Source organism: Vidua chalybeata, chromosome 10 (genome assembly GCF_026979565.1).
Source record: "Vidua chalybeata isolate OUT-0048 chromosome 10, bVidCha1 merged haplotype, whole genome shotgun sequence".
Lineage (NCBI taxonomy): Eukaryota > Metazoa > Chordata > Aves > Passeriformes > Viduidae > Vidua > Vidua chalybeata.
This window is the reverse complement of record NC_071539.1, coordinates 9,978,329-10,001,961: the sequence shown is the minus strand read 5'-3', so window position 1 is coordinate 10,001,961 and position 23,633 is coordinate 9,978,329. Positions and strand designations below refer to the sequence as shown.

Genomic DNA, 23,633 nt, shown 5'->3' with positions numbered 1-23,633 from the left:
GGCCCTGCCGGGGCAGAGGGAACGGGGAACAGCCCCTTCCAACTCACCTTGGAGCAGGGATTTTGGCAGCGCAGGGCAGCTCGCGTCCCCGGTGCAGCGGATCGGTCCCGGGCCTGGCGCTGCTCCGCGGTGAGTCTGTCTGTCCGTGCGCCCGTCCCCGTGCTCATCCATCCATCCATCCGCTTGTCCGTCTGTCCGTCCTCACCCCCGCCGTTACGTAAAGCGGCGGGGCGGCGCCTTTAAGAGCGGGGCCGGGGGCGGGCCGGGGGCCGTCCGGGCTCGCGGCGGCAGGAGCAGGCGGGGGGGCAGGAGGGGAGGAAGGGGTGGTGGAGCCGGAGCTCCAGGGGCGCGGCGCAGGGAGGGCTTCCCCAGCGTGCGGGGCCGGGGTGGGGCCCGCACCGCGTGCACCATCCGGGGGCAGGGGGCGAGCGGGGCGCCGGGGGTGCCGGAGGGCGGGGGGTTGAGCCCGGCGGTGCCGGAGGGCGGCGGGGTGGCCCCGGGGGTGCAGGAGCAGGGCGGCTTCACTCGCGGCGTGCAGGAGGCGGGGCTGGGGGCGCTGCCCCGCGGCCAGGAGCTGGTGGCCGGCGGCGGGGAACCGAGGGGCGGCGGGGGGCCGGGCCGGTGGCACTGGGTGCCGCTGGGCGAGCGGACGAGCCTGCAGGAGTGGGGCGAGCGGCCCGGGCCCGTCACCGCCCTCGGCAGCCCCAAGCCGGGCGCGGAGCCGCGGCGGCCCCGGGAGCGGGGGGCGGCGCGGGCGCGGCGGCGGGCGCGGGGTGCGGAGGAGGCGGCGGCGGGCGGCAGCCCCGGGGCGCGGCGGGCGCGGGGCGCGGTGCGAGGGGTGCAGGAGCACGGCCCCAAGGTCCGGCAGGAGCAGGGCCTGGCCCGGCGGGCGCAGCAGGAGCGCGGCGGGGGGCGACGGGACGCGGTGAGCCCCCCGGCCCGCGCCCGCTGGTGGGTGCGGCGGGGCCGGCAGGAGGAGGGAGAGGCCCGGGGCGGAGTGCAGGAGGAGGGCGAGCTCTACCCGGGGGAGCAGGAGCACCCCGGCGGCAACCCCGGCACGCGGACCCCGGCACACCGCCTGAGCCGCAGGAGGTCCGCCCGGGTGTGAGGCCGCACCCCGTGCCCGGTGCCCGCTGCCCCGGGGGTGATCCCAGCCGCGTCCCGGACGTGCCCGGCGTCGATCGTCGCACCCCGCCCCGGCAGGTGTGCGGGCTCGTCTCTCCTGGCATGCCGGCTGTCTGGAGTGCCGCTGTGCCCGTCCTCGCCCTCCGGTGACGCTGCAGACTCGGCGCAGGATGCGGTGGCAGTGGCGGTGAGCGCAGAGGTAAGGAACGAGGCGCGACCCCATGGTTGTGGGTGCTGCGAGGGGCAGGGGGTTCAGGGCTTGGCACTGTGCTGCTGCCCGGTTGACAGCTGAGTGTGCCGGTGTGTTGGCAGCGTGCCCCGCAGTACTGCGCGCTGCGGTGCTTCCCTCGTGCCCAAGCACTGCGGGACTGCTCAGTCCCGGCCGGCAGCAGGCCCGACCTCCTGCTCCAGCTGCCAGGGCAGAGCAGGCAGCAGGGTCTGGTATGAGTGGGTGCCTGGTGCCCTTGAACTCGCCTAAACCACAGCGGAAGCTGGGGGAAGGTTTTTTTGTTGGTTTTTTTTTTTTTTTTTTTTTTTCTCTGGAGAAAAGGCAGCTTTGCTCTTCCTCTTCCCTGGGCTCGTGGGAGCTGTGGCACTGAACAGAGGATCCTTGTCCTCCGGGGCCAGCCCCGCTCCTCGGGGTGTTGTACTGCGGCTGAAACCCCGAGGCGCAGTGAGGTGCAGGGAGCCTCTGACCACCAACCAAGCATGCAGCATCGTGGCTGTGTCCAGCTATGTTGTGGCAATTTTTCTCTGAACAGTCCAGGACCGTTTGGTAAACTTTTGGTCTTTGTTGGTTTTGCTTTTTTAAATAAAAGTTTAACTTTAAACTTGGTAAGGTAGTGCTGACAGTCCAGACATGGATCCCACCGTGCCAGGAAAATCCTGCTCGGCTTCTCACAGCAAGATTAGATCCCTTGCCCATTCTGAAGCAGCCACTGGGAAGGAGGTTTGGAGGTGGCCAGAGGAGCCCAGGCAGGGACAGTGTTTCGGCAGCAGTGCTGGGGCTGGGCTGTCTGGGCAGGACAGGCTGAGGCAGAGCCTGGCCCTGGCACTTCCCCACACCCTCACCTCCCTGGGGCCGCTTGGTGCAGCAGGTACACCAGGGTGTCCCGGTGCTGCTGGCTCCGGCACCAGCTCAACACCTTGCAAAGAGTGTCCCTCTTGCCAGGTGCTGTGGGCTCTGGAGGTTGTGCATTCCCCCCTCTTACTCGGCCATTCATTGAGCTGGCTCAGGGCAAAGCTTTCAACAAAATTTTTGGGCTATGGGCTTTGCAAAAGTCTCCTGAAAACAGGTCCTGCCTCGTGAAGTGTCTTTGAGCAGGTCTGTGCTACCAGCCACCTCTTTAGGGAGAAGGTCCAGGACAGACCTGGGTGCTGCACACCCATCCTCAACTGCTCCCACTGCCAGCCCTGAGCCCACAGGTCCCCGCAGGAAGTGGGAGGGTAGAAGCAGCTTCCGTATCCCCTGTTGGGCCGCGCCGAGGCCTGGGGGTGCAGAGTGGGAGCTGTGCAACCTGTTACCAACCCCTGGAGCTACCGGAGCCTCCGTAGCCAGGTATTTGTTAGTGCAGGGTGGGGTGTAGTGGGTATGGCTGGGGGGGCTGGTGATGCCTTCCTCCTCCTCGGGCAGCTGCCAGCCTGCTGTCCCACTGTGACTCAGCCTCCCCAGGGCAAGGGGGGCCCTCATAAGCAGAGGAGCAGCCCCCACAGGACCATGAACTACTGTGGGTTTGTAGCTGAGCCCTGTCCTAACCAACTGCAGGTTGGACTTGACACTGTGCCTCAGTTTCCCAGAAGTCCCATCCTGCCCATGGAGCCACCTGAGTTTTGACTTCAGCTGTGTCCATGAGCGATGATAGCTGTCAGGGGCAAAGCATCCTGGGGGGCATTGCCTACTTGTATGGGTTTTGGGGGACAGGAGGAGGTTCTGCTTCATGCACAGACCCTGCTAGGATAGGAAGGACTTAGGAGAAAGTCTTGTTCCATCCATTTACTGAGCAGCCCTGGGGGAGGGCCAGTACTCCCACTGCATCCTGGCTAATTAGGGTGCTGTCAGTTAGTGCTAGTGACTGGCAAATACTGAACGGTCTGGCTAGGATTTTGTGCTGCTCTCATGCTGGGGAACTGTGGGGATTGAGCCGTCATCCCTTCCTTCCAGTTCTAGGGGTCCCAGCCTGCCTGCTCCCAGCTCAAAGGGGAGAGAGATGCTGCTTTGTGCCAACCTGGCCTGAGACCTGACAAACTCGTTTTGTGCCAGCTGCAGCCTGGCCCAAGGACATATCCTATACTGGGGTGGAGATGGGGATACTGCTGGCAGCACTCTTGGGGTGGAGGGGCAGGTTTGACCAGGGCTCTGGGTGCGTCCTGGTGCCCCCCTTACCTGGCAGGACTGGGGGCAAAGCTCTCCTGGCGGGTGAGTCCACAAAGGCTCTTCCAAGTGCCTTGGCAGAGCAGGTCATGACTCTGGATGCAGAGACACTTTCTATACCTCCAGGAAGTCTGGAGTGTCTGGGGTGGACAGATGGGGGTGCCAGGCAGGGATGCCCATTCTGAGCTCTCCCACTTTGCCCCAGGGGGACCCCGTGACCAGTGTCACCTGAGCCCAGACATTTTGCTGCCTCGCACACTGCGCGGTTCACTGTGACACGGGCTGGCACTGCTAAGGGATCCCCACAGTGCTGTCCCTGTGGCCCAGGTGAGATCAGTGTGGGGGGCTGGCAGGCACAAACCAGCCTTGCATTGGGGCAGTGACAGGGTCCCTACAGCAGCAGTGACACCAGGGCTCAGTGATGCCAAGCCTGCTGCCCTCTCCACCTCCCCAGCAATGAGCGTGCCAGGGACTGTTGCTTTGCCTCTTTGTCCGCCAAAACACTGCACTGTGACCCTGTCTTGGTGGGAGAGCTTGGGGCTGAGGTGAGGATCAGTTATGGGGTCAGCAATTGCTGCCCATGCCATCAAGCTGGGAGGTGCAAGACAAGCTGAGCCTGCCCCAGCTCGACCTGTGGAGTGGATTTAGCAGAGGAAAGAGGCTTAGGGAGGGGATTGGGGCTGTGCTGGGATGAGGGGGCCCCCCCCACGTGCCTGTGTCTTTCCTTCCCACACATCCACTGCTGCAGGCAGGGGCTCAGAGCAGGGGATGCTCTGTGCTGGGGGACAGGATCAGGCCATGGGGCCAGGCTCTGGGAGCCCAGAGATGGCAGCAAGGAGGAACCTGGCACCTCGGCCTCCCCGGCCACCCCTGCCACGGGGGTCACCAGCCCTCCGTGCTGGCCCCCCGAGACCTCCTGCTTGCTCCATCCAGCCAACCAAGCAGCATCAGGTGCCAGCACCGAAGGAGGTAAAGCACTCACTGGTATGGGGGTACGTGGGGTGGCACAGTCGGTGGGGGGCTGGGGACGGTCCCCAGAGAGCTGGGTGGGAGCAGCATCCCACAGGTGGGCAGGATGCAGGCAGCAGCCCTGCCTCTGGTGGGAGCAAGGTGTGTTTGTACGCGTGGATATGTGTGTGTCTGCACACCTGCGCGGTGGCAGCCGGGCTGGGCAGTGTGTCACCACAATTTGGGGCCGCCCTCGGGGCCCTGCCAGGGCTGAACAAGCCAGCCCGGGGTGACGGTGCGGCTGCCCTGCTGCCGCCGCAGTCAGTGAGATCACTTCCAGGCGACACAGCTGCCAGGAAGGTGGCAGGAAGGTGGCAGGCGGGCTGTGACACTGAGCAGGGTGATGTGATGGAGGTGAGTGGGGGACCCTATCCCCCTCTGGGAGCTTGTTTTGGGGACCTACCACTTTCTGGAGTCCTCACTGGGGGGTCGTGGGCATAGGGGATGCTGTGGCACTGGTCCCAGGGATGTGGGGATAAGTGTGGTGTCCCATAGGGCTGAGGAGTGCCAGTGTCCCCACAGAGGGGAGGGACACCTTGTGTTCAGTGTTACTGTCACACCCTGGAGGGTAGAAGACAGTGCATCCCATCCAGTGGTTAACATTGTGGTGGGACCCCCCTCAGGGTGGGAATTGCAGGCAGGTGAGTCAAGGCTGGCACGGCATAATGCCATTTGTCCCCTTGTACGGTACCTTGTACGGTACCTAGTCATTGTGGTGTCAGTTAAGCTTGGGCAGGCCAGGATGCCGACGTGTGGGGGGGGAGTGACCCAAATCTATGCCCAGGGCTGCGGGGACAGGGGCCGTCCCTACTCATCCCCACAGTATCGGCTTCACTGGGCAGGCTGGTGAGGGTTTTGGGGTAGCACAGGGCGGCTGGGTCCGGAGGGAAGGTGGCATAGCACGTGCATCAGTCACCGTCCTGTGGCGTGCCAGCGCGGTGACGCCGGCGGGCCGTGCGCGGGGGCGGCTCGCTGCTCCCACGCCGCAGGCCCGGCCCGCCTCGGCTCCGCGGCTGAGCTCACCTCCGTGGTATGGCAGGAGGAGTCGCCAAGGGGCTGTGCCCGCCCGGCCCCTCAGCCAGGGCAGGTGCCCCCCAGGACTGGGGGTGTTTGTTTCTCTGGAGCAGAGAGAGGGAAAGGGGGGGCGGGGGTCAGGACACTCTCTTGCGCCCTGCCTTGGCACGTTGACAGCCTGGTGTCACTCCTTTGGCGGCACCAGGTTCTCAAGGCTCCGTGGGGGGAACAGTGATGGGTCGTGGGGGTGCTTCTGGGGGTCAGAATGGGGCATCATACCCTGTGGCGTTGGCATGAGGAGCAATTTGGTCCCTGGGGACTCTGATGTGCCCCAAAGGACAGGCAGGTCACAGGGGTCTTTGAGGGGGCTGCAGCCCCCCCCCCCCCCCCCCGATTTCAGCCTGCTTGCAGCTGTGGTCGGGAGGCTGCGAGAGGGACTGTGGCTGGGCAGCGTTGGGGTACAGGCCAGTCCCGATGTGCAGGTGTGGGGGTTCCCCATCCAGGGAGGTGGCTTCCTGCTGGGAGCTGTGCCAGCTGCGGCAGCGCCTGGCAGAGGTCTAGGAGACCCCCAGCCCCCTTCGAGGGGGTGGGGGGAGAGGATTGATCCTGGCGTGGCCTTCGGACTCCCATCCCAGCGGCACCCCCCGGGGCCTGGCTGCTGTGCCAGCCCTGCCGTGCTTGCGCCAACGCTGCCGATCGCTGCGGAGCAGCCATCTTCCCGGTGCATCCCATCCCCCTCTGCCTGCGCAGGGAAGCGGGCGGGATGCTGGGGATACTGCCAGCGCCAGAGCCCCCCCATCCCTCTGCAGGTGCCTCCCTACCCATCCTGCCTGCTGTAGAACCCCGGCTGCTTGACGATGGTCCCCCCTCATCCTCCTCCTCCGCCTGGCTGCCTGGTGCACCGTGCCGGGGTGCGGGGAAAAGGGGGCTGCGAGCGCGGCGCTGGCGGCGATGCCACCACCTCTCCACTCAGGAGCCGGAGCAGGGACAGAAGGTGGGCGGTTGAGCTGCCGCGCCGGGAGGAAGACAGTGGTGCCAGGCTGGAATTGGGGTGAGGACAAGCGCTCGAGGGGCTGCCCCCCCTTCTCTTTTCCCTTTTCGTCTGCATCCCTCCATCCATCCTCCACCCCCAACCCCCACCATTGCCGTCGCGGTCACCTTCACCCTCTCGCTGTTTTCCGGAACTGCAGCAACTTTCTGCCATGTGATCCCAAACCCGGCTCCAGCCCTCGCCGCCCCCAAGCAGACGCGGGCGTCTCCGCAGAGCCCCCCACTCGCCGCTGCGCCGCAGCCGCCGCCTCAGCCATGGGCGAGAGATGCGACTACCAGCGCTTGAGCAGCGCCGAGGAGGAGGAGGAAATGCACGGGCCCCTGCCCCACAGCTTCTCGGACAGCACCGGGCAGCGGGTCCTGCGGCTGGGCAGCAGGCGCCCCACGCCACCCCCCCGGCAGGACACCGCCCCGGGCATGCCGTGCCGGCGGGTCAGTGGGGGGGAATCGGTAGAGGGGAGCAGCGGGGGCACCTGGCTGAGCTTGATGGCTCCGGGATGGGCATGGGTTGGCAGCTGACATGGAGCACAGGGGATCCCTGCATGGCATCTCCCTCTGGAATGTGCTGTACCCCACAGCATCCAGGGCAGCATGACACCCTCCCCTTGCTCGGCTATGCTCGCATCCTGACCCACGGGAGGGGGGCTACCTGCTGCTTCTTGTTGGGAAAACTGAGGCATGGGGGAATGGTGTGAGGCAGCGAGGCTCAGCTAAGCCTGGCATAGCTCGTGGAGGGGGAGCACGGTGCCCAGCAGAGGATGCCATCCCCTAGCTGCAGTGCTGCGACCAGACGGTGGCCCTGCAGGCTGCCATCCCCACAACGGAGTGTCCCTGGGGCATGTCAGGCTTTGCATGGATGAGGGGAATGTGTAGGTGCAGGGGGCTTGAGGTGTAGGACAGGTATTGTGTCATTAGGGATAGATGTAATGGGGGGGAGGGAAGGGGGAAAGGTGGGAGGACTGACCCCCCACGTGCCAGCTCAGACGGGTGTGTGCGCTGCCAGGCAAGCGCGGAGGCGACAAATATGCCACAGCGGGGGTGGGCACCCGTGGGCGCGCAGGGGGCAGGCGGCTCCAGGTGCGCGTCGGGCGGAGGCGGGAGCAGGACGGTGCCGGCGGCGGCGCCGCGGTGTTTGCGCACGTGCGGCCGGGCAGGGCGGCAGCCGCGGGGTGCGCGGAGGGGACGTGCGTGGGGGGCGGCTGCGGTTGTGCAGGTGGCGGGAGGCACGCGGGGGGATTGCTCCTGTGTGGTCCTGGGGTGCACGTGAGCGTCCTCACCACGCACCATGCATGAGCCTGGGTGCACGTAGGGTGCATCCCTGGCGCTGCAGGGATGGGTGTGCATGGCAGGGCTGTGCAGGGCGCCAAGGGCCGAGCAGCACCTGTGCAGCGGGTCTCGGGGATTTGTGACTTCCCCACCTCAGGATGGGAGTTTGGTGGCAGGACGCTTTGCCCCACTCAGAGTCGAGGTTGCAGGATCACTCCCTGTGTGTGCGGGTCTATCGCAGAGAGGGAAACCGAGGTACGGAACCTCCCCTGGCGTGGTGGGCAAAGCTGGGTTCCCCATTCCCTTTTGGAAACCTGTACCCCTGATGTGAGTACTGAACTGGGCAGCCTCACCTGGGATTTGGGGTTGCAGGAGGCAGTGTACTCCTGCAACCCCAACTGCTCCTGTACCATTTCTGCATGATGAGGGTGATGCTCTGTCAAGGCAGGGCACCCCCCATCCCCGGTGTCCCCTGAACTGGGACGGGGGAAGCTGGCGCGTGGCAGAGGTTGGTGCCGAGGGCACTGTGCCCAGTTGTCCCCAGTCAATGGGCTTGTTGTGCCCGGTGCTTCTGCTGCCGGGTGCCAGCTGGGATCCCAGCAGCAGTGGAAGCCCCAGTGGAGACTCATCCTGGGGATGCATTTAATTCCCTCTCAGCTGCTCCCGTGGCACAGCACTGGCCATGGTTTGGGGGGCCAGGCAGGCGGGGGCTGTGGCAAGAGGTTGCTGTGGGTCTTTCCTCTCTCACGCTGTGGCTGCCGGCGTGGCCAGCTGTTCTCCTTAGGGAGCCCGGGGGCGGACAGCACTGCTGGGGTTGGGTGCCAGCCCCATCAGGGAAGGGGAGCGAGCCTCAGGGTGCTGGTGGCGCCCCGCGGCAGAGCCCTGTGGGGGCTGGCAGCTGGGCAGCGGATATGTTTGCCGAGCCAGAAACTCCCCCCGCAGTGCCCATCGCCCTGGCATCATGCCTGTGGCTTCGGTTGGGGAGCAGAGAGCCGGATGTCTCTTCTACCTCCCTCCCTCCCTGCTTCCTAGGGGGGAAACTGAGGCCTGGGAGCGTTTCCCAAGGCCGGGGCGAGTTTCCATGGCAATGGGAGCGGGGGTCCGGGCTCCCAGCTGCCGGCAACCGCCGAACAAGGGAGAAAGCGGGACATTGATGGGAGCCCGGCCCCTTGGGCGCGCGTCCCAGCCCGGCTGAAAATAACCCTCCTGGGCAGCGCTTCGGGCAGGCGGCTGGGACCGAACCCCGCTACCAGCGAGGGGTCCCCAGGAAGCGGCTCCAGCCAGGGGAGTGACCCCCAGCCCTGCCTGCCGCCCCCCCCCCCGCCCCGGCCCCGTTGCGTTGGGGAAGGGGAGGGCCGGCCGGCCAGAGGATCGAGAGCCGGATGGAAGGAGGGGCAGAGCCACAGCCCGCGTCCGGCCGACGGACAGCCCGAACCCCCTGCCCGCTCCAGGGGGGGTCTGTGGGGCGGTCGAGCCCAGGGGACATCTCTGTAGCGCAAATGAAGGGACTGCGGGTGCCCCGGCTGCAGTGAGCGGGCTCCGCCGTGGGACGCCGGCACCGGGGAAGGGACATCAGCGGTGCCAGGGGCTGGCAGCCAGGCAGGATGCGACGCTTCCAGGCTTTGCACCGATCCTTCCCCTTCCTCACCCGCTTCCGCCTCTACCGAGTAAGTGCCGACCCTCGCCCCGTGCAGACCCTACCCTGGCCGTCAGCCGGCCCTGTCCCCGTAGCCTGCGGGCAGGGGAGCCGCAGCTCCCTTCGCCCCGAGTCGCCCTGCATGCCCCCATGCGCCCCCGTGCCCAGCTGCTCGCCGCGCCCGCCGTATTTTTAGCCCAGTGCCGAGGATTGTAATTGCGGTGACGCGGCCGAGGGAGCCGAGCACAGCGGGTGAAGACGCCAGGGGCCATGTCGTCTCCCAGGGTAGAGGAGAGGATGGAGGGGGCTGCCGCGCTGTGGAACTGGGATGGCGGGTCCCAACCTCCCACCCACTCTCATCAGGAGGAGGCAGAGTCATATCTCTTTCCAGAAAGGTGGTGGTTAAAGTGGGGAAGAACCAGGAGAACAGGCAGGGATGGGGAGTCGGGGGGTGGATGGGGCTCCAGCCCTTCCTCTCTCTGTCCTGCCACGGCTGGGGACTGATGCCAGCAGCACTGGGGTGTCCTGTACCTCAGCGCCAGAGCAACAGGACCCTCCAGAGGCCCAGATGTTCCTGTCTGCCCCCTCCCTGTGTCTGCCCAGTGAGGTGGCACCACCCATGGCAGAGGAGACCCGCTGTGAGTCTGTACTACAGCTCAGCCAAGTGTGCAGGCATGCCGGGGGCCAAGGTGGCTGTCCCTGCTGTCACCTTCCTGCTCAGCCCTTCCAGCTGAGCAGAGAGAATTGGGCAGGCATATCTGTCCTGAGCTTCTGCCTCCTCCTGTGTCTTTGGCACTGCTGACCAGGGCATAACCTGTGCTGGAATAGAGGGGTGGGCTGGTATTTCTGTGGGCAGGACAGGGCAGACTGGGGGGCCCTTCCTATCTCTGGGGGTCCTGCTGATTGGGATGCCTCTCCTGGGTGCCTCTCCTGGCCTCCTTCAGAGAGGTGGTGACAGGCTCAGGAGATTACTCCACTAGTATTCCTCACAGAAGCACCCCGGCCTTGGTTCTGATCTCCTCCGGGTGACTCCTCAGTGGGGATAGGGCAGAGGGGAGCAGAGCAGGGTTGCCCCTAACCCGATGTTTTGTCCCAGCAGAGGCTGAGCTGTAGCATGCAGGCGGAGGAGGGCACGGACTGGCTGCTGGAGCTGCTCACCGAGCTGCAGCTGCAGCAGTACTTCCTGCGCATCCGAGACGAGCTCAATGTCACACGCCTCTCCCACTTTGAGTACGTCAAAAATGAGGATCTGGAGAAGATTGGCATGGGACGCCCCGGTGTGTACATCCTCCCCAAACCTCTCCCCTTACCCCTTTGGGAAGCCCACAGGAGCATATAGGGCTGGAGGGGACCCCTACCCAAACTGACTTGTGACAGTCACTGTGTCCCTGTATCCTGCAGGCCAGCGGAGGTTGTGGGAGGCAGTGAAGCGGAGGAAAGCCATGTGCAAGCGGAAATCCTGGATGAGCAAGGTAGGGATGGGAGAGGGACAGGTGTGGCAGAGAAACTGAGGCAGACAGGAAGATCTGGATACCTCCCTGTACCCTTTAAGGGTGCCTGGCTCCCCCACGTCCCTGGAGGCTGTCAGGGAAATGGGCAGCAGCCCCTGCCATCCACACCTCGCCTGTGGTGTGACCCTGCCAGTGTGCACCCCAGTCCCCCTCAAGCTCCTGGGTCACTTCCCATCAAAGGATAGCCCTGCTACCCCAGCACTTGGAAAATTAATTCCCCTCATATTATTTGCCTCTTTGTCAGGAAACCTGTTTGCAGCAAGTGAACCAGAGAGCCTTGTGCCAGACAGCTCTGTGGGCAGCAGTGGTGCCCAGGAGACTGCCTACCCTGCTGCCTCACAGCGTGGGGGCAAAGCCTTGTACCTGTGGGCTGGGACACACTGCGGCAGCGGACCTTGGGATGCTCACATATGCCCTGATACCATCCTATCCAAAGCCGGTACTGCTGGCACCCAATGGCACCTGGCACCCCAGAAGCTCAGAGTTTGGCAGAGCCCAGTTTTCCAGCTGGGCACTGGGCCATGGCCTCTCCCCTGTGTAACTTGTCTGTGCTGGGACATGATGAGGATGGGCTTTTAATAGAAGGCTACTTCTAATAAAGAACAAATAGCAGAAATGCCACCTCCCACCCCAGACACATGTTGCGCCCGGCCCCCGCGCACCCTGCATCAAGACTGGGATGGACCCTGTTCCATGGGGCACATCATCCATCCCAGCTGAGGGAAATGGAAGGAGAGCCCATCCCTTCTGAGTGGTGGTAGCCAGCACGCATTGCAAAGCCCACGTTGCTGCAGGGATGTGTCACCAGGCTCAGCCCAAGCTGGAGGTTTCCCTTGGCTTTGTGCCCAGGCACATTGTGTGGCCTCAGCCTGGCCAAGGAGTGCCCAGGGCTCTCTGGCTACCGGCCTGGTTTGCTGTGGCTGCTGGGGAACTGCTGTAGAGCTGCTGCAAGAGAAACAAGCTCTTCCCTCCACAGGAATCACAGCTCAGTGTGCCAGCAGCAGGAGGAACAGAGCCTTCTCCCACAGCCAGCCTTCTCTGGTTTATGGGTCCAGTTATGGGTCATCACTAGGTTCCAGTGTGTACAGCCGAGGCAAGGGGTTGTGTCAGAACTTCTCACTTAGAGACCCAAGGGCTTGGGGTGTTTCCATGCCCACGTTTCACCTTCCTCCATGCCCCACAGGTGTTCAGTGGGAAGCGCCCAGAGTCGGAGCTGCCGCCCCAGCCCCAGAGTACCTTCCGCAAGCCTCCCACACCACCACCCCCTGAAGCTGGGGGCCAGCACTCTCTCACGTGCCTCGTGCGGGAGCGAGACCTCTCAATCTTTGAGAAGCTGGGTGATGGCTCCTTTGGTGTCGTGCGTCGCGGCGAGTGGTGCACACCTGCTGGCAAGACGGTGAGGGGCTGCTCGGGGGGGTGGGGAGCCAGGCAGTGGGACCACGCAGAGGGGAAGACACTTCGGAACTCATCCCTGCTTTGGCCATAGCTGAATGTGGCGGTGAAGTGCCTCAAGACAGATGTGCTGAGCCAGCCAGAGGCACTGGACGACTTCATCCGGGAGGTGAATGCCATGCACTCCCTGGACCACAGGAACCTCATCCGCTTGTATGGCGTGGTGCTCTCCCACCCCATGAAGATGGTGAGTGGAGGGGGGATGGGACCCACCCCAATGACACTTCCATGTGGGGGTCCCACGTGATGGCATGAGCCAAGCCAGGCTGGGTCTGTACCCCAGGCCCTCTGCTGGCATCCTCAGTGGGGCATAAGAAGGCTGGAAACCAGCCCAGCCAAGGTGGCCGTGGACTGACCCGCTTGCTGTCCTCATCCCATGGCCCAGGTGACAGAGCTGGCCCCACTGGGTTCCCTCCTGGACCGCCTGCGGAAGAACCAAGGCCATTTCCTCATCTCCACCCTGTGCCAGTATGCCATCCAAGTGGCCAAGGGCATGGCCTACCTGGAGTCCAAGCGTTTCATCCACCGCGACCTGGCTGCCCGCAATATCCTGCTGGCCTCCAATGAGCTCGTCAAGATTGGGGACTTCGGACTAATGCGGGCACTGCCCAAAAATGATGATCACTACGTGATGCAGGAGCATCGCAAGGTCCCCTTTGCCTGGTGAGCCTTGGGGAGGGGGAGACCTGGAGGTGCAGCGCCCATAGCCTTCTGATGCTCATGTCCTTCCCCCTGTAGGTGTGCTCCTGAGAGCCTGAAGACACGCACCTTCTCCCACGCCAGTGACACCTGGATGTTCGGAGTGACCCTCTGGGAGATGTTCACCTATGGTCAGGAACCTTGGATTGGCCTCAATGGCAGCCAGGTAGGTGTACAGCAGGGACCTGCCCCCTCGCCTCACCCTGCTGGTGCTGAGGGGGATCTGGGACACCCTGACAGCGCACCCTGTCCAACAGATCCTGCACAAGATAGACAAGGAGGGTGAGCGGCTACCACGCCCTGAGGACTGTCCCCAGGACATCTACAACGTCATGCTGCAGTGCTGGGCACACAAGCCCGAGGACCGACCCACCTTTGTGGCCTTGCGAGACTTCTTGGTGGAGGTGGGTGAGCAGGGAGGGGGACAGGAGCCCCAGCACCTTATCCTGCCAGCTCTGCTCAAGCATGGATAGAGCTAAGAATATTGCCTGGGTGGGAGGTGACATGGGGAGCTCAGGCCAGGCAGCCCTGCAGGCTGGGAGGTGGAGGGTGGTGACATGGTCACAGCAGGAAGCACCTGGTTGCTGCTTTGCCATCACACACCCCAGGCATGTGACAGCTGAGGAGGGGCCAGTGGTGATGCTGTCTGTTGTCCATTTTTGGGGCCTCCCTGCCCTCCTTGGGGCTGGGCCTGACCTCAGAAGAGAATGGACATGGGGGGCTGCATCCCCTATCCTCACCCACTCCTCCCCCAGGCTCAGCCCACCGACATGAGAGCGCTGCAGGACTTTGAGGAACCAGACAAGCTGCACATCCAGATGAACGACATCATCACGGTCATTGAGGGCAGGTACTGCATGGCAGGGTGGCAGGTGTTGTAGAGGGGGATGCATTGCCTGCCAGCCTGCATCAGGATAGGGAATGGGGACACTGTGAGCACTGGCAGAGCTGTGGGAAGCAGGGAGGGGAAGGGGTGGCTCAGCACACCCAGCCGTGTACCCCGTGGGTGGGCAGAGCTGGTGGGTTTGTGGTTCCCTAGGCAGCACGGCATCGTGGGGCCACCCCGGTGTGTGGGGCACAGCCCTGCCCACACTGCCCAGAGTCCTGCCCACACCATCCCTGCTGACTCAGCCCACTGTATCCGTGGGTTTGCCCAGGGAAACTGCACGCCACAGGGCCGCTCCCTGCTGATAGTGGTGGGGACATGCTGCCAGCACCCGGAGACATGCTGCTGTCATCGGGCTGGGAGAGGCAACCGTGGGACTTGGTACCATGCTGGCAGAACCCGCTGTGCTGTGGGCTCCTTGGTCCCTGCTGACCATGCCAGGGCACGCCACCCCTCCACCGCCCCAGGGACCTGGGACTGGAGTAGGGGGCCCTTTTGTGCCTGCATCCCTATCCCAGGATGTGCCTGTCACCTTCCAGCTGGGGAAGAGTGGGGACCTCCCGAAGGAGTTTGGTATGCCCGCACTAGAGCCAGCCTCCCAAGCCCGAGGGGAGGAGGAGGAGGGCTCTGTCCCGTTCCTCCCTGTCCCCCGCCCCGGGCCGGCTCCCCGCGATTAGTCACGACCCGGGGTGAATCAGGCCGGGTTTGTGTGTCTGCAGGGACCGGCTGCTCCCGGTCCGCCGCCGCGGGGATGACTCTTGCCCAGGGTCTGGCGGTTTAATTGCGGGGAGGGGAGGGGAGGGGAAGCAGCGTCGGCGGAGGGAGGGAAGGAGCGGCGGAGGGCGGTGCGGCCGTGCCAGAGCGCCCTACATCGTGCCTGCCGCCGCATCGCGGCCGGGCTGCGGGTCCGCGTCCTGCCCCACCGTCGGCCCCAGGTGAGCCGCGGAGGGAAGGATAGAGCGGGAAGAGGGGCTGGAGGTTGCCCGTCGGTCGGGAATTGCCGGGACTGGAGTACAGCCGGGGCGCAGCTTCCTCTGCTTCAGTTTCCCCGAGGGACGCCGGTCCTTGGTGACCCCCGGTGGGTAGGTTTTGGGGGTGCGGACTCAGGGTACACGCGGTGGGTTCAGCAGCCGAGGGCTGGCAGAAACCCCACCAACTGCCGGTACTCCCGGAGGGGAGACCCCACCTCGTGCCTCAGTTTCCCCGGCAGTAGCCGCCCCCCCCGCCCCGCGCTGCTTCTGGGGATGCCCGGGCAAAGCTGGTGGGGGGAAGGGGGGTGGCCTCCTGCCGGGGGCTGCATCCGGCCCTGCCGAAGCCGCCCGGGGCACCGTAAACACCCCCCACCCCTTTTCAAGCCCCTGCCTGTCGTTCGGCGGGCGCCGGGTGTGCGTACGTGTGTGTGGGCAGGGGCAGGGACCTCCCTGAAAGCCCCCCGGGGACCCAGCCGCTCGTAGGAGGGGGCTGTCGCGGGGAGAGGAGCCAGGGCAGCACCGGAGCGGGTTTGTGCCGGGGGTCCGAGCTCGGGTTCAGTGGGACCGAGGCTGGGAGCAGGGAGAGTGGAGGGATGGTCCGGGTGCAGCATCCTTTAGTCGGGATGTGGCAATGAGGGGCGCAGGGAAGGTGAGTGGATGAGTGGAGGGGACTTCCCGGGGAGGGGAGCTGTTCCCCCACCTCCCCCAGCCTGCCGCGGTGAGGGAGGATGGCCGGTACCGGCTGGGCTCTGCCGGAGCTCTGCTGAGGGGTCCCGACGCTGAGCTGGCGGCTGGCTGGCGGCAGTGGGAAGGTAAACAGGAAAAGGGCTGAGCTGGTGGCCGGGGGTGACTCACAGGTGACTCCAGGAAACTGTGGGGCCCGTACCAACCTCACCAGGCTGGCACCCACACTGCCACTGCCCCCTGCCCACAGCACACCCTGCCCATGGGGAGTGGAGGGCCCCAGCAGGCAGGGGGGGTAGCAGCGTCATAGCCCCCCCACTATTTATTTGGCACGGTGCTGGGTGGGGTACACCACTTGGGATGCCTTTCCCTGCCCCATCCCTGTTCCCCCCACCAGTCTCTCTGTGTTCGATGTCCATCTCATCCCCCCCGAGAAGTGGCTGTGTCCTGGGCAACTTCCCAGGGACATACTGGGAGCCAGTACCCCAGGGTGGCCAGGGCCACTCAGGTGGCTCCAGGAAGACTGATAACCTAAGCCTGTCTTTTGCCCATCTCCCCCTGCCCACACCAGCCTGCACAGGGCTCATTGATAATGCAGGAAGGGAGCGAGGAAGACCTCACAGTCCCCCATATGGGCCCCCCATCAGGTGCCAAGCATGTTCCCTGTGCCATCCTTTAGTCCATGGGGCACAGAGGGACTGGGGACAAAGAGCTTGGTGCAGGCATCACCCCAAGGCTCCTGCGTGACTTGAGACAGCAAGGAGGAGGAAGGGGCATATCTTTTGGGACACAAGCACCGAGCTTTGTTCCCCACTACTTGCATTCCCAGCACCACCAGGTGCAAGGACCACATGGTTGTGGAGTGAGAGCCAAAGCATACTGCTGGGGTAGGGTTGGGATCCTGGGCACCCAGGGTCCCTTCTTGGTTGTGTCACCTCATGCCTTTGTGCACTTGGACAAATCATCTTCCCTTCTCCCCATCACTGGGGCAGGCGCGTGTCGACCTCCTATCCCCTCATCAGTAACGAGGTCCTTTTTATTCCTTAGGGCCGAGAATTACTGGTGGCGGGGTCAGAATAAACGGACCCTAAAAGTGGGCCAATTTCCCCGAAACACGGTGACCTCGGTGGCAGGGCTGTCAGCCCACGACATCAGCCAGCCACTTAAAAACAGCTTCATCCACACAGGCCATGGAGACACCAACCCACAGCACTGCTGGGGGTTTCCCGATAAAATTGATGAGTAAGAAACTTTTTGTCTTCTCTGCATCCTCTGCCTGCTCCCTGCCTTCCCCGCTGCCCACTGGGCTTGGGAGCAAGACGCGGCTTGGCTACTGCCCCCCTTTCCTCCATGAAGCATCTCTTTTCCCCGCTGTATTGGGAATGGTGGCTCTGGGTAGAGTCCCTGCAGCTGCACTAACTTCCTTGCCTCTTCCTACTAATGGGCTTAGGGACGTGGGGGGCTGCTGTGCTTGTGGCTGTCTCAGGGGGACGACTTTTGTGGCTGTCCTGGGGCAGAGAGACATCAGTAAGCACCACCCCAGAGGTGGCCACATTACCCCAAAACATTTTTGGGATGTCCCAGGGCTGCTAAATGTGTGTGGCTTGCAGCCTGTCCCCACGCTTCTAACAGCATGATTCTTTTTGAAAATCAAAACATGAAAAAAATCCACCAAAATGATTTTTTTCTCCACCCTGCTCTATCTGAAGACACCTTGCTGGACTGTGATGGGGGAAGGGGGGCTGGGTGCTTGTGCTCCAGTGTCCTACATACTCTCTGCCAGGTGGGATTGGTTTTGTGACAGTGAGCAGGAGCGCCTTGGCAGGGAGCATGTGGGGGTCTCTCCCAGCACTGGGCTGGAGGGATGTGGGAGGTCAGTGTGGTGGGGGACAGGGTAGGATTTCAAAAACTGGAAAGCTCCTGGTGGGTAGGGCCAGCCTCTGCGCTAGGCTCAGTCCATCCCCTGGGATCATGATCCCAACTGCTGTTTGTTATCCCAGGCCTGGGACAGCTCTGCCGGTTCCCTCAGTCCCAGCCTGACCCCTGCACAGCACCCTGTGTCACGGGCTTTTCCGGCAGCCCTCGCAGGGCTGAACCGAGGCGCCGTGCACGCGGATCTGGCTCGTGCCCCGGCAGGCCTCCCCGCGCCCCACTGCGTGGGCACGGGCGCTGGGTACGTGCTGCCCGGGCTGCCGAGAACGCACCGAGCTCGGCACACGCCCAAGCCTTCGGGCTGCGCCGGCTCCCGCCGGCTCCCTGGCTTGCGACGGCTCGCCCGGGCCTCCCTGCACCCACCGGCACGCGGTACCGGGGCATCCTGCCTTGGGCACAGCATCGGCCTGGTGCTGGAGGGTGTCCTGGGCACCGCACACTGCACAAGTACTCTGCACACAGTGCCCTGCTTGCAGTCCCCTGGGCACAGCACAGGCAGCCACAGATGCCACGGAGCCGGAGATGGGTGGGATGGTACTAGGATGGCACCAGGCTCTGTGCTGTAGCACTGGAAGCCTCTGGGGTGTGTTGCCCCAGCATTCACAGGAACGGTACTCACCAGGCATGGTTGTGTGGTGCAGGAGCTGTGGGGTGTCCCACGGCACAAGCCTGGTGAGCGAGGGGTCCCACGTGGCCCCTCCTGACTCCCAGGCACTTTCCTCTCTCCCTACAGGCTGTACCTGGGAAATCCCATGGACCCTCCTGATATTTTAGGTGTGGACCCGAGTGCTGCCAGACCTACACAGCTTCCAGGGAGGGCTAAAAGTGAGTAGCTTTTCTCCTTCCTCCTGCCCATGAGCTGCACGAAGCCTCCATCACTGTACCCTGCTGCCAGGGTGATGGGCTGGACCCTCTCCTTTCTGTCTCTCTGCTGGCACTTGCTTTTTGCAGAGCATGGGGAGCCTGGGTGATGGGGTGTGTTGTCACCTGGCCATACACCACGGCCAGCAGCGTGGGTGGCTGGTGGCTCTGCCTGGCTGGACTCTGCCCTGCTGCCCTTCGTCCGAGTCCCGAGTCCCCTCCTGGCCTCCAACAGCTGGGCTCCCCAGTGTGGGGATCTCAGCGGAGCTGCCACGGGGAGGGAACTGGGATGCTGTGCGTAACGCCCAGTCCCCATAAACCTACAGTTTTTCCTTGGGGGGCTTCCCACCAGCATCCTTCCCATGGCCCACCAGTGAAGGGGGACAAAACAAAGCATGCACTCCATTAAGAAGCACCCTGGCTGCCGCTTCTGTGTTCACCCTATGCTTCCCCTTCTCTTGGGTTCTGTCTTCTGCAGGGCAGCCTCCTCCACGCCCACCTCAGCCTACCGTCCTGCTCACCAGTAAGTTCGGCTTCTTCGGGTGCTGCTCTCCCTTCTTCACAACTTCTTTCTTTTCTCTCTTACCTGGGTGGCCTGGGGCAGGTGCCCTGGTATGCCTTGGGAGCAAAGAGGGCTGAAATTATCGGGTGGTTTGGGGGCTTCGACATGTAGATGCCCCTTCTTGCACCCTAGGGATGGGTGCTGAGACCCTCACCATCCCTCTTTGTCCCCTTCTAGAGCCTTGCTACGACCCAGTTAGTGAGGAGGAGGAGGGTCTGCCAGGGGGCCTCCGGAAGCTCTGCCTGAAGAAGCCAGGCACAGGGAAGGGTCTGCGACCGGTCAAGCCATCAGCAAGAGTACCGGGCACCAAGGTGGGCGAGCGGCAACCCGGACGCCTGGCAAGCGAGGGGCTAGCAAGCAGCGAGGTGACCCTCATTGACTTCGGGGAGGAAGTTCCCCAGGGTAGCCCCTCTCCAGTGGGGGAGCTGACAGCCCCGTCATTAGCCAAGCTGGCCATGGAGGCCTACTCTTTGCTGGACAAGACCCCACCACAGAGCCCCACACGGGCTCTACCTCGACCTCTCCACCCCACACCGGTAGTGGACTGGGATGCCCGGCCCTTGCCCCCACCGCCTGCCTATGATGACGTGGCACAGGATGAGGATGATATTGAGGTCTGCTCTATCACCAGCCCCCCAAGCCGGCGGGGAAAGACCAACTATGGCTTTGTGGATGAGAGTGAGCGGGGACCAGTACTGGAGGACAACCTTTTCCTGCCCCCCAAGGAGACCAAACAGCCCAGCATGACACAGACCACCGAGCTTTTCGAGGAGCTGCAGCAGGAGTGCATGAGAAGGCTCAACGTCCCTCTGGGACCGGCTTCACCAGTTGACGACAAGCCCCAGATCCCTCCCCGTGTCCCAATCCCGCCCCGGCCCCTTCGCCGCAATGAGCCTGGGCGCTGGTCGGGGGACCTTTCCCCAGCTTCGGGGGGCGAGGAAGACCGGCCGCCCCAGATCCCCCCACGGGACCCACTGTCCCAGCCCACTTCCCGGACACCCAGCCCCATGGCTCTGCAGGTGGGCTCCCCACAGCAACGTGCTGCCCTCTGCTCCTGCCTCTCCACCTCACCAGGGAAGCCCATGCCCACCACACAGAGCTTCGCCCTCGACCCTAAGTACGCCACCCCCAAGGTCATCCAGGCACAGGGCAAGGACTGCTCCAAGGGACCTTGCATCCTGCCCATTGTGAAGGATGGGCAGAAGGTCAGCAGCACCCACTACTACCTGCTGCCCGAGCGCCCTGCCTATCTGGACAAGTATGAGAAGTTTTTCAAGGAGGCTAAAAGCCCTGAGGAGGTGGCAGCATCCCGCCAGGTCACCACAGCCACCGTCCGTCCCATGGTGCAGCAGCCATTGTCAGACTGCAAGGCCAACTTTTCCTCCAACAACAGCAACCCTGGGCCCAAGTGTCTGGTGAAAGCCTCCTGCAGCCTCCAGAAGATCGTTTATGATGGGCCAGATGTTTGCCGCCCTGCTGACAAGATCCGGCTGGTAAGTATCATCCCCCAGCATCCATAAGAAGTGGGCTCACATGGGCAAGAGCTTTCCCCAGCCTGTGCCTCAGTTTCCACAAGTTCAGCCCCAGGGGATTGGCTACAAGAAAGCCCCAGATGTTCAGGGGGACATAAATGTCACTGCAATGGCAAAATGGGAATTGAACACCCTAGGGAGGAGGACGGTGGCTGTGCTGCTATGGTCCTCTTGGACTCTTCTAGGCTGGGGATATTGTGACCCACCCAGGCCCAGGAGAGATTTAAGATCCCAGGGATGGGAATGATCCCAGCTCCAGGCTGATAGTGCTCCCTGAAGACAGAACCAGGGATGGGGGGCAGCCCCAGTGGTCTCCTGCTTCAGTCACAGGCTTCTTGCTGCCCAGGGGTGGCAGCAGACAGTGACCACAAGCTCCCCCCCAGGTGCAGGACATGGTGCATGGTGTGACCACTGAGGAGTGCCAGGCAGCCCTGCAGAACCATGGCTGGAACGTTCAACGGGCTATTCAGTACCTGAAGGTACAGCACACCCCTGTTCCCTCGTCCCAGCTCCATCAAGAGTGGTGGCACCTCTGTCACCCCTCTGGCCACACCCTGTCCCCTTGCAGGTGGAGCAGCTCTTCTGCCTGGGGCTGAAGTCCCGTGGTGAGTGCCAGCGGGTGCTGGAGAGGTTCGACTGGAACCTGGCACAGGCCAGCTCCCACCTCCTCGATCCCTACAGCGCCACCCGCCAGAAGTAGGGACATTGATGTTTTTGGTGGGGGGGCAGTTCTCTATGCCACACTGCTCTGGGCAGACTGGCACCATCACCCCTCCTGAGTTCATGTCCTCTCCTCTTCTTACAGGTGGTGACAACGGGGATGGGGCAAGCTGTGTTGGATCCAGAGCAGGCATCTCACCATGGGACCAGTCCCGCCGCCTCCACCCATACAACCTGCTGCAGGACTCAGGACTGAGCCACTTGAGGGTGGAGACACCCCAAAAGGGACCCTGCCTAGTGCCATAGACTTTCCAGGATGCTTGTGCCCTGGCCTTGGCAATGCTCCATCCCCTGGCCCCTTGTTGAATTGTTTTTGTAAAGAGAAATGTAATTTTAATATATATATTATGTATATATATAAAAATATTCTATGGAGAGGCTGAGGGTACCTATGGCCATCTCCCAGGTTCATCCCTACCAACACACAGGGACAAGCCACACATCCATGGGTGCTGGTTCCTCCCTGCAGGCAGCTGCGACTGTGACCCTTGGGATCTGCTGTGGGATGAAGCTCAGGAGAGGATGCAGGGACTCTGGGGATCCCCAGAAAGCTGTGTGATATATGCACATATAAAACCTCCTGCTGAGTCCTCCCAGGCTGCTTTAGGGTGCAACGTTCTCCCCATCCAGGGCTGCTGGAGTTAGTCACAGTATATCCCACCCCCAGGCCCAACGCTTGAAGGCTGGGCACGGTTTTGCCTGCTCTGAGTGGGCAGTGCTTGCCTGCAGGGGAACCCCCCACAGCCGGGCCCCCCTTGCCCGGTGCCCCGCGGCTCCCGGTGCCACCTGATTCATGCCCGGGCAGGGAGTGGCCGGACCGACATCGCCCCCACCCACGTGTGGGGTATTGTGCAACTGGGTGCCTCTGCTGCAGACGGAGCTGGGAGCAGGTGCAGGAGTGGAGGGGTGGCTCCTGTGGGGTCCCAGAGCCGGTGTCAGTGCTCACTCCCCCCTCCAAGTGGGTATCAGAGCCCCTTAGGTGGGTCTCCTGCGGTGCTGCCTTCTAGCAGCATCAGGAAGGGATCTTGGGATCAGGTGGAGGAGGATCTTGGTGCCCAAACCCACCAAGTCCATTGATAGTGGTAATACCTGCTCCCCAGGATACTCTGCTGCAGAGCTGCTGGCTTCAGAGGAGAGCACCTGCCATACACGGTGAGGAAGGGCTGCCTTGGCATGAGCGTGGATCCATCCCTGTGGCAGATGGTGCCTGGCCACATCCTGTGCACAGCTCCCTCTGTTCTGGTCCCCTGGCCCTTCCTGAGCATGAGCAGAGGGAGCTGCTGCTGCTGTGAGCACAGTCACGCGTCGCTGCTTGGGACTCTGTGCTTCTGTGTTCCTATGTGAGGTGCAGCCGCCACGGCAGGGCTGTCAGTGAAGCGAGGAAGGCACAACACCATCACTGACTTTCTTCCCTCTCCTTAAGTGATCCTGGAGCTCCTTGTGAAGAAGCAAACACATTTGCTGCAGTGGCCTCACTGGATCCGTTCATGCAGCAGAGTCCATCCGGCCTCTGTCGCTGCTGGAAGGTGACCTGCAACCCAGGGCAATGCCTGGCCCCGCCGCCGATGCGGGTACAACCCACCCCCTCCATCCGTGTTTGTGTGGGCGTTTGCCGCGATGTGCAGATAACGCTCGGGACCGGCAGTGCCGAAGGGGGGACAGGGCAGGGTCAATACGTGGGACCCCAAGGCACCAGCAGTAGCCTGCTCCTTCCTACTTCCTCCTTGGTGACAAGCCAACCCCTGCCAGGGGTTATCGGCCACGCAGCCAAGTGTGGAGAGACCTGACAGCAACCAGGAGGGTGGATGGGGGTGCAGAGCCCAGGACTGACCCACCTTTCCCAGAGATGTTTGGGACCCCTGTCCCCACCTGCCCTCCCAGTGCCTTTAGGCCAAATGACTTTGAACCCCCCGGGGTGGCTCCCCAGGGGTTGGGGACCCCAGCCGTGGGCTGTCAACAGTGGGGTCGGCCTGGGAAGGACCTTAAAGCTTCCCATGGCAAAATGGGTGTGGCCCCCAGCATGAGTGGGTCCCCAGAACTGGGACGCTGCCACCTCAGCGCAGGCTGCGAGGACACAGAGACGTCAGTGCCCCAGGCAGGGCACGTGGTGTCCCTGTCCCCCCCACCTGGAGGAGTGCTCACCGGTGGAGTCACCCGTTGCACACTCCCTTGAGCGAGTGAGAGTTGCAGCCCTGTCGCCTTCCGCCCTGACACCGAAGAAGCACTATGGGGTGCCGGGGCCCGTGGCCGCTCTGGAGCTGGGTGCTGTGGGGGTTCTGGGTGCTGCCAGGTAAGTGCCAGCGTCCCTCGCACTGCTGCCGGGCTGACCAGGGGGCTGATACCATGTGGGTGA

At 63.4% G+C, this 23,633-nt stretch overlaps 1 protein-coding gene across 7 annotated transcripts; it reads left to right on the top strand.

Annotated features, from left to right (window-relative positions):
• The first annotated feature begins 847 nt into the window (after window positions 1-847).
• Window positions 848-21,874, top strand: TNK2 (tyrosine kinase non receptor 2). Of its 7 annotated transcripts, XM_053951793.1 has the most exons (18): window positions 849-1,324; window positions 6,328-6,569; window positions 6,709-7,000; window positions 10,570-10,747; window positions 10,872-10,942; window positions 12,165-12,377; window positions 12,468-12,620; window positions 12,819-13,096; window positions 13,172-13,298; window positions 13,390-13,536; window positions 13,888-13,982; window positions 16,721-16,915; window positions 18,339-18,430; window positions 18,945-18,989; window positions 19,206-20,521; window positions 20,944-21,039; window positions 21,129-21,256; window positions 21,366-21,457. In XM_053951793.1, the coding sequence occupies exons 2-18, from the start codon at window positions 6,376-6,378 to the stop codon at window positions 21,370-21,372; spliced, it is 3,627 nt and encodes a 1,208-aa protein (XP_053807768.1). In that variant the 5' UTR covers window positions 849-1,324; window positions 6,328-6,375; the 3' UTR covers window positions 21,373-21,457. The 7 variants fall into 7 exon arrangements, with proteins under 7 accessions (XP_053807770.1, XP_053807768.1, XP_053807772.1 ...); XM_053951797.1 differs by lacking the exon at window positions 16,721-16,915; XM_053951794.1 differs by lacking the exon at window positions 18,945-18,989.
• The last annotated feature ends 1,759 nt before the right edge of the window (window positions 21,875-23,633 follow it).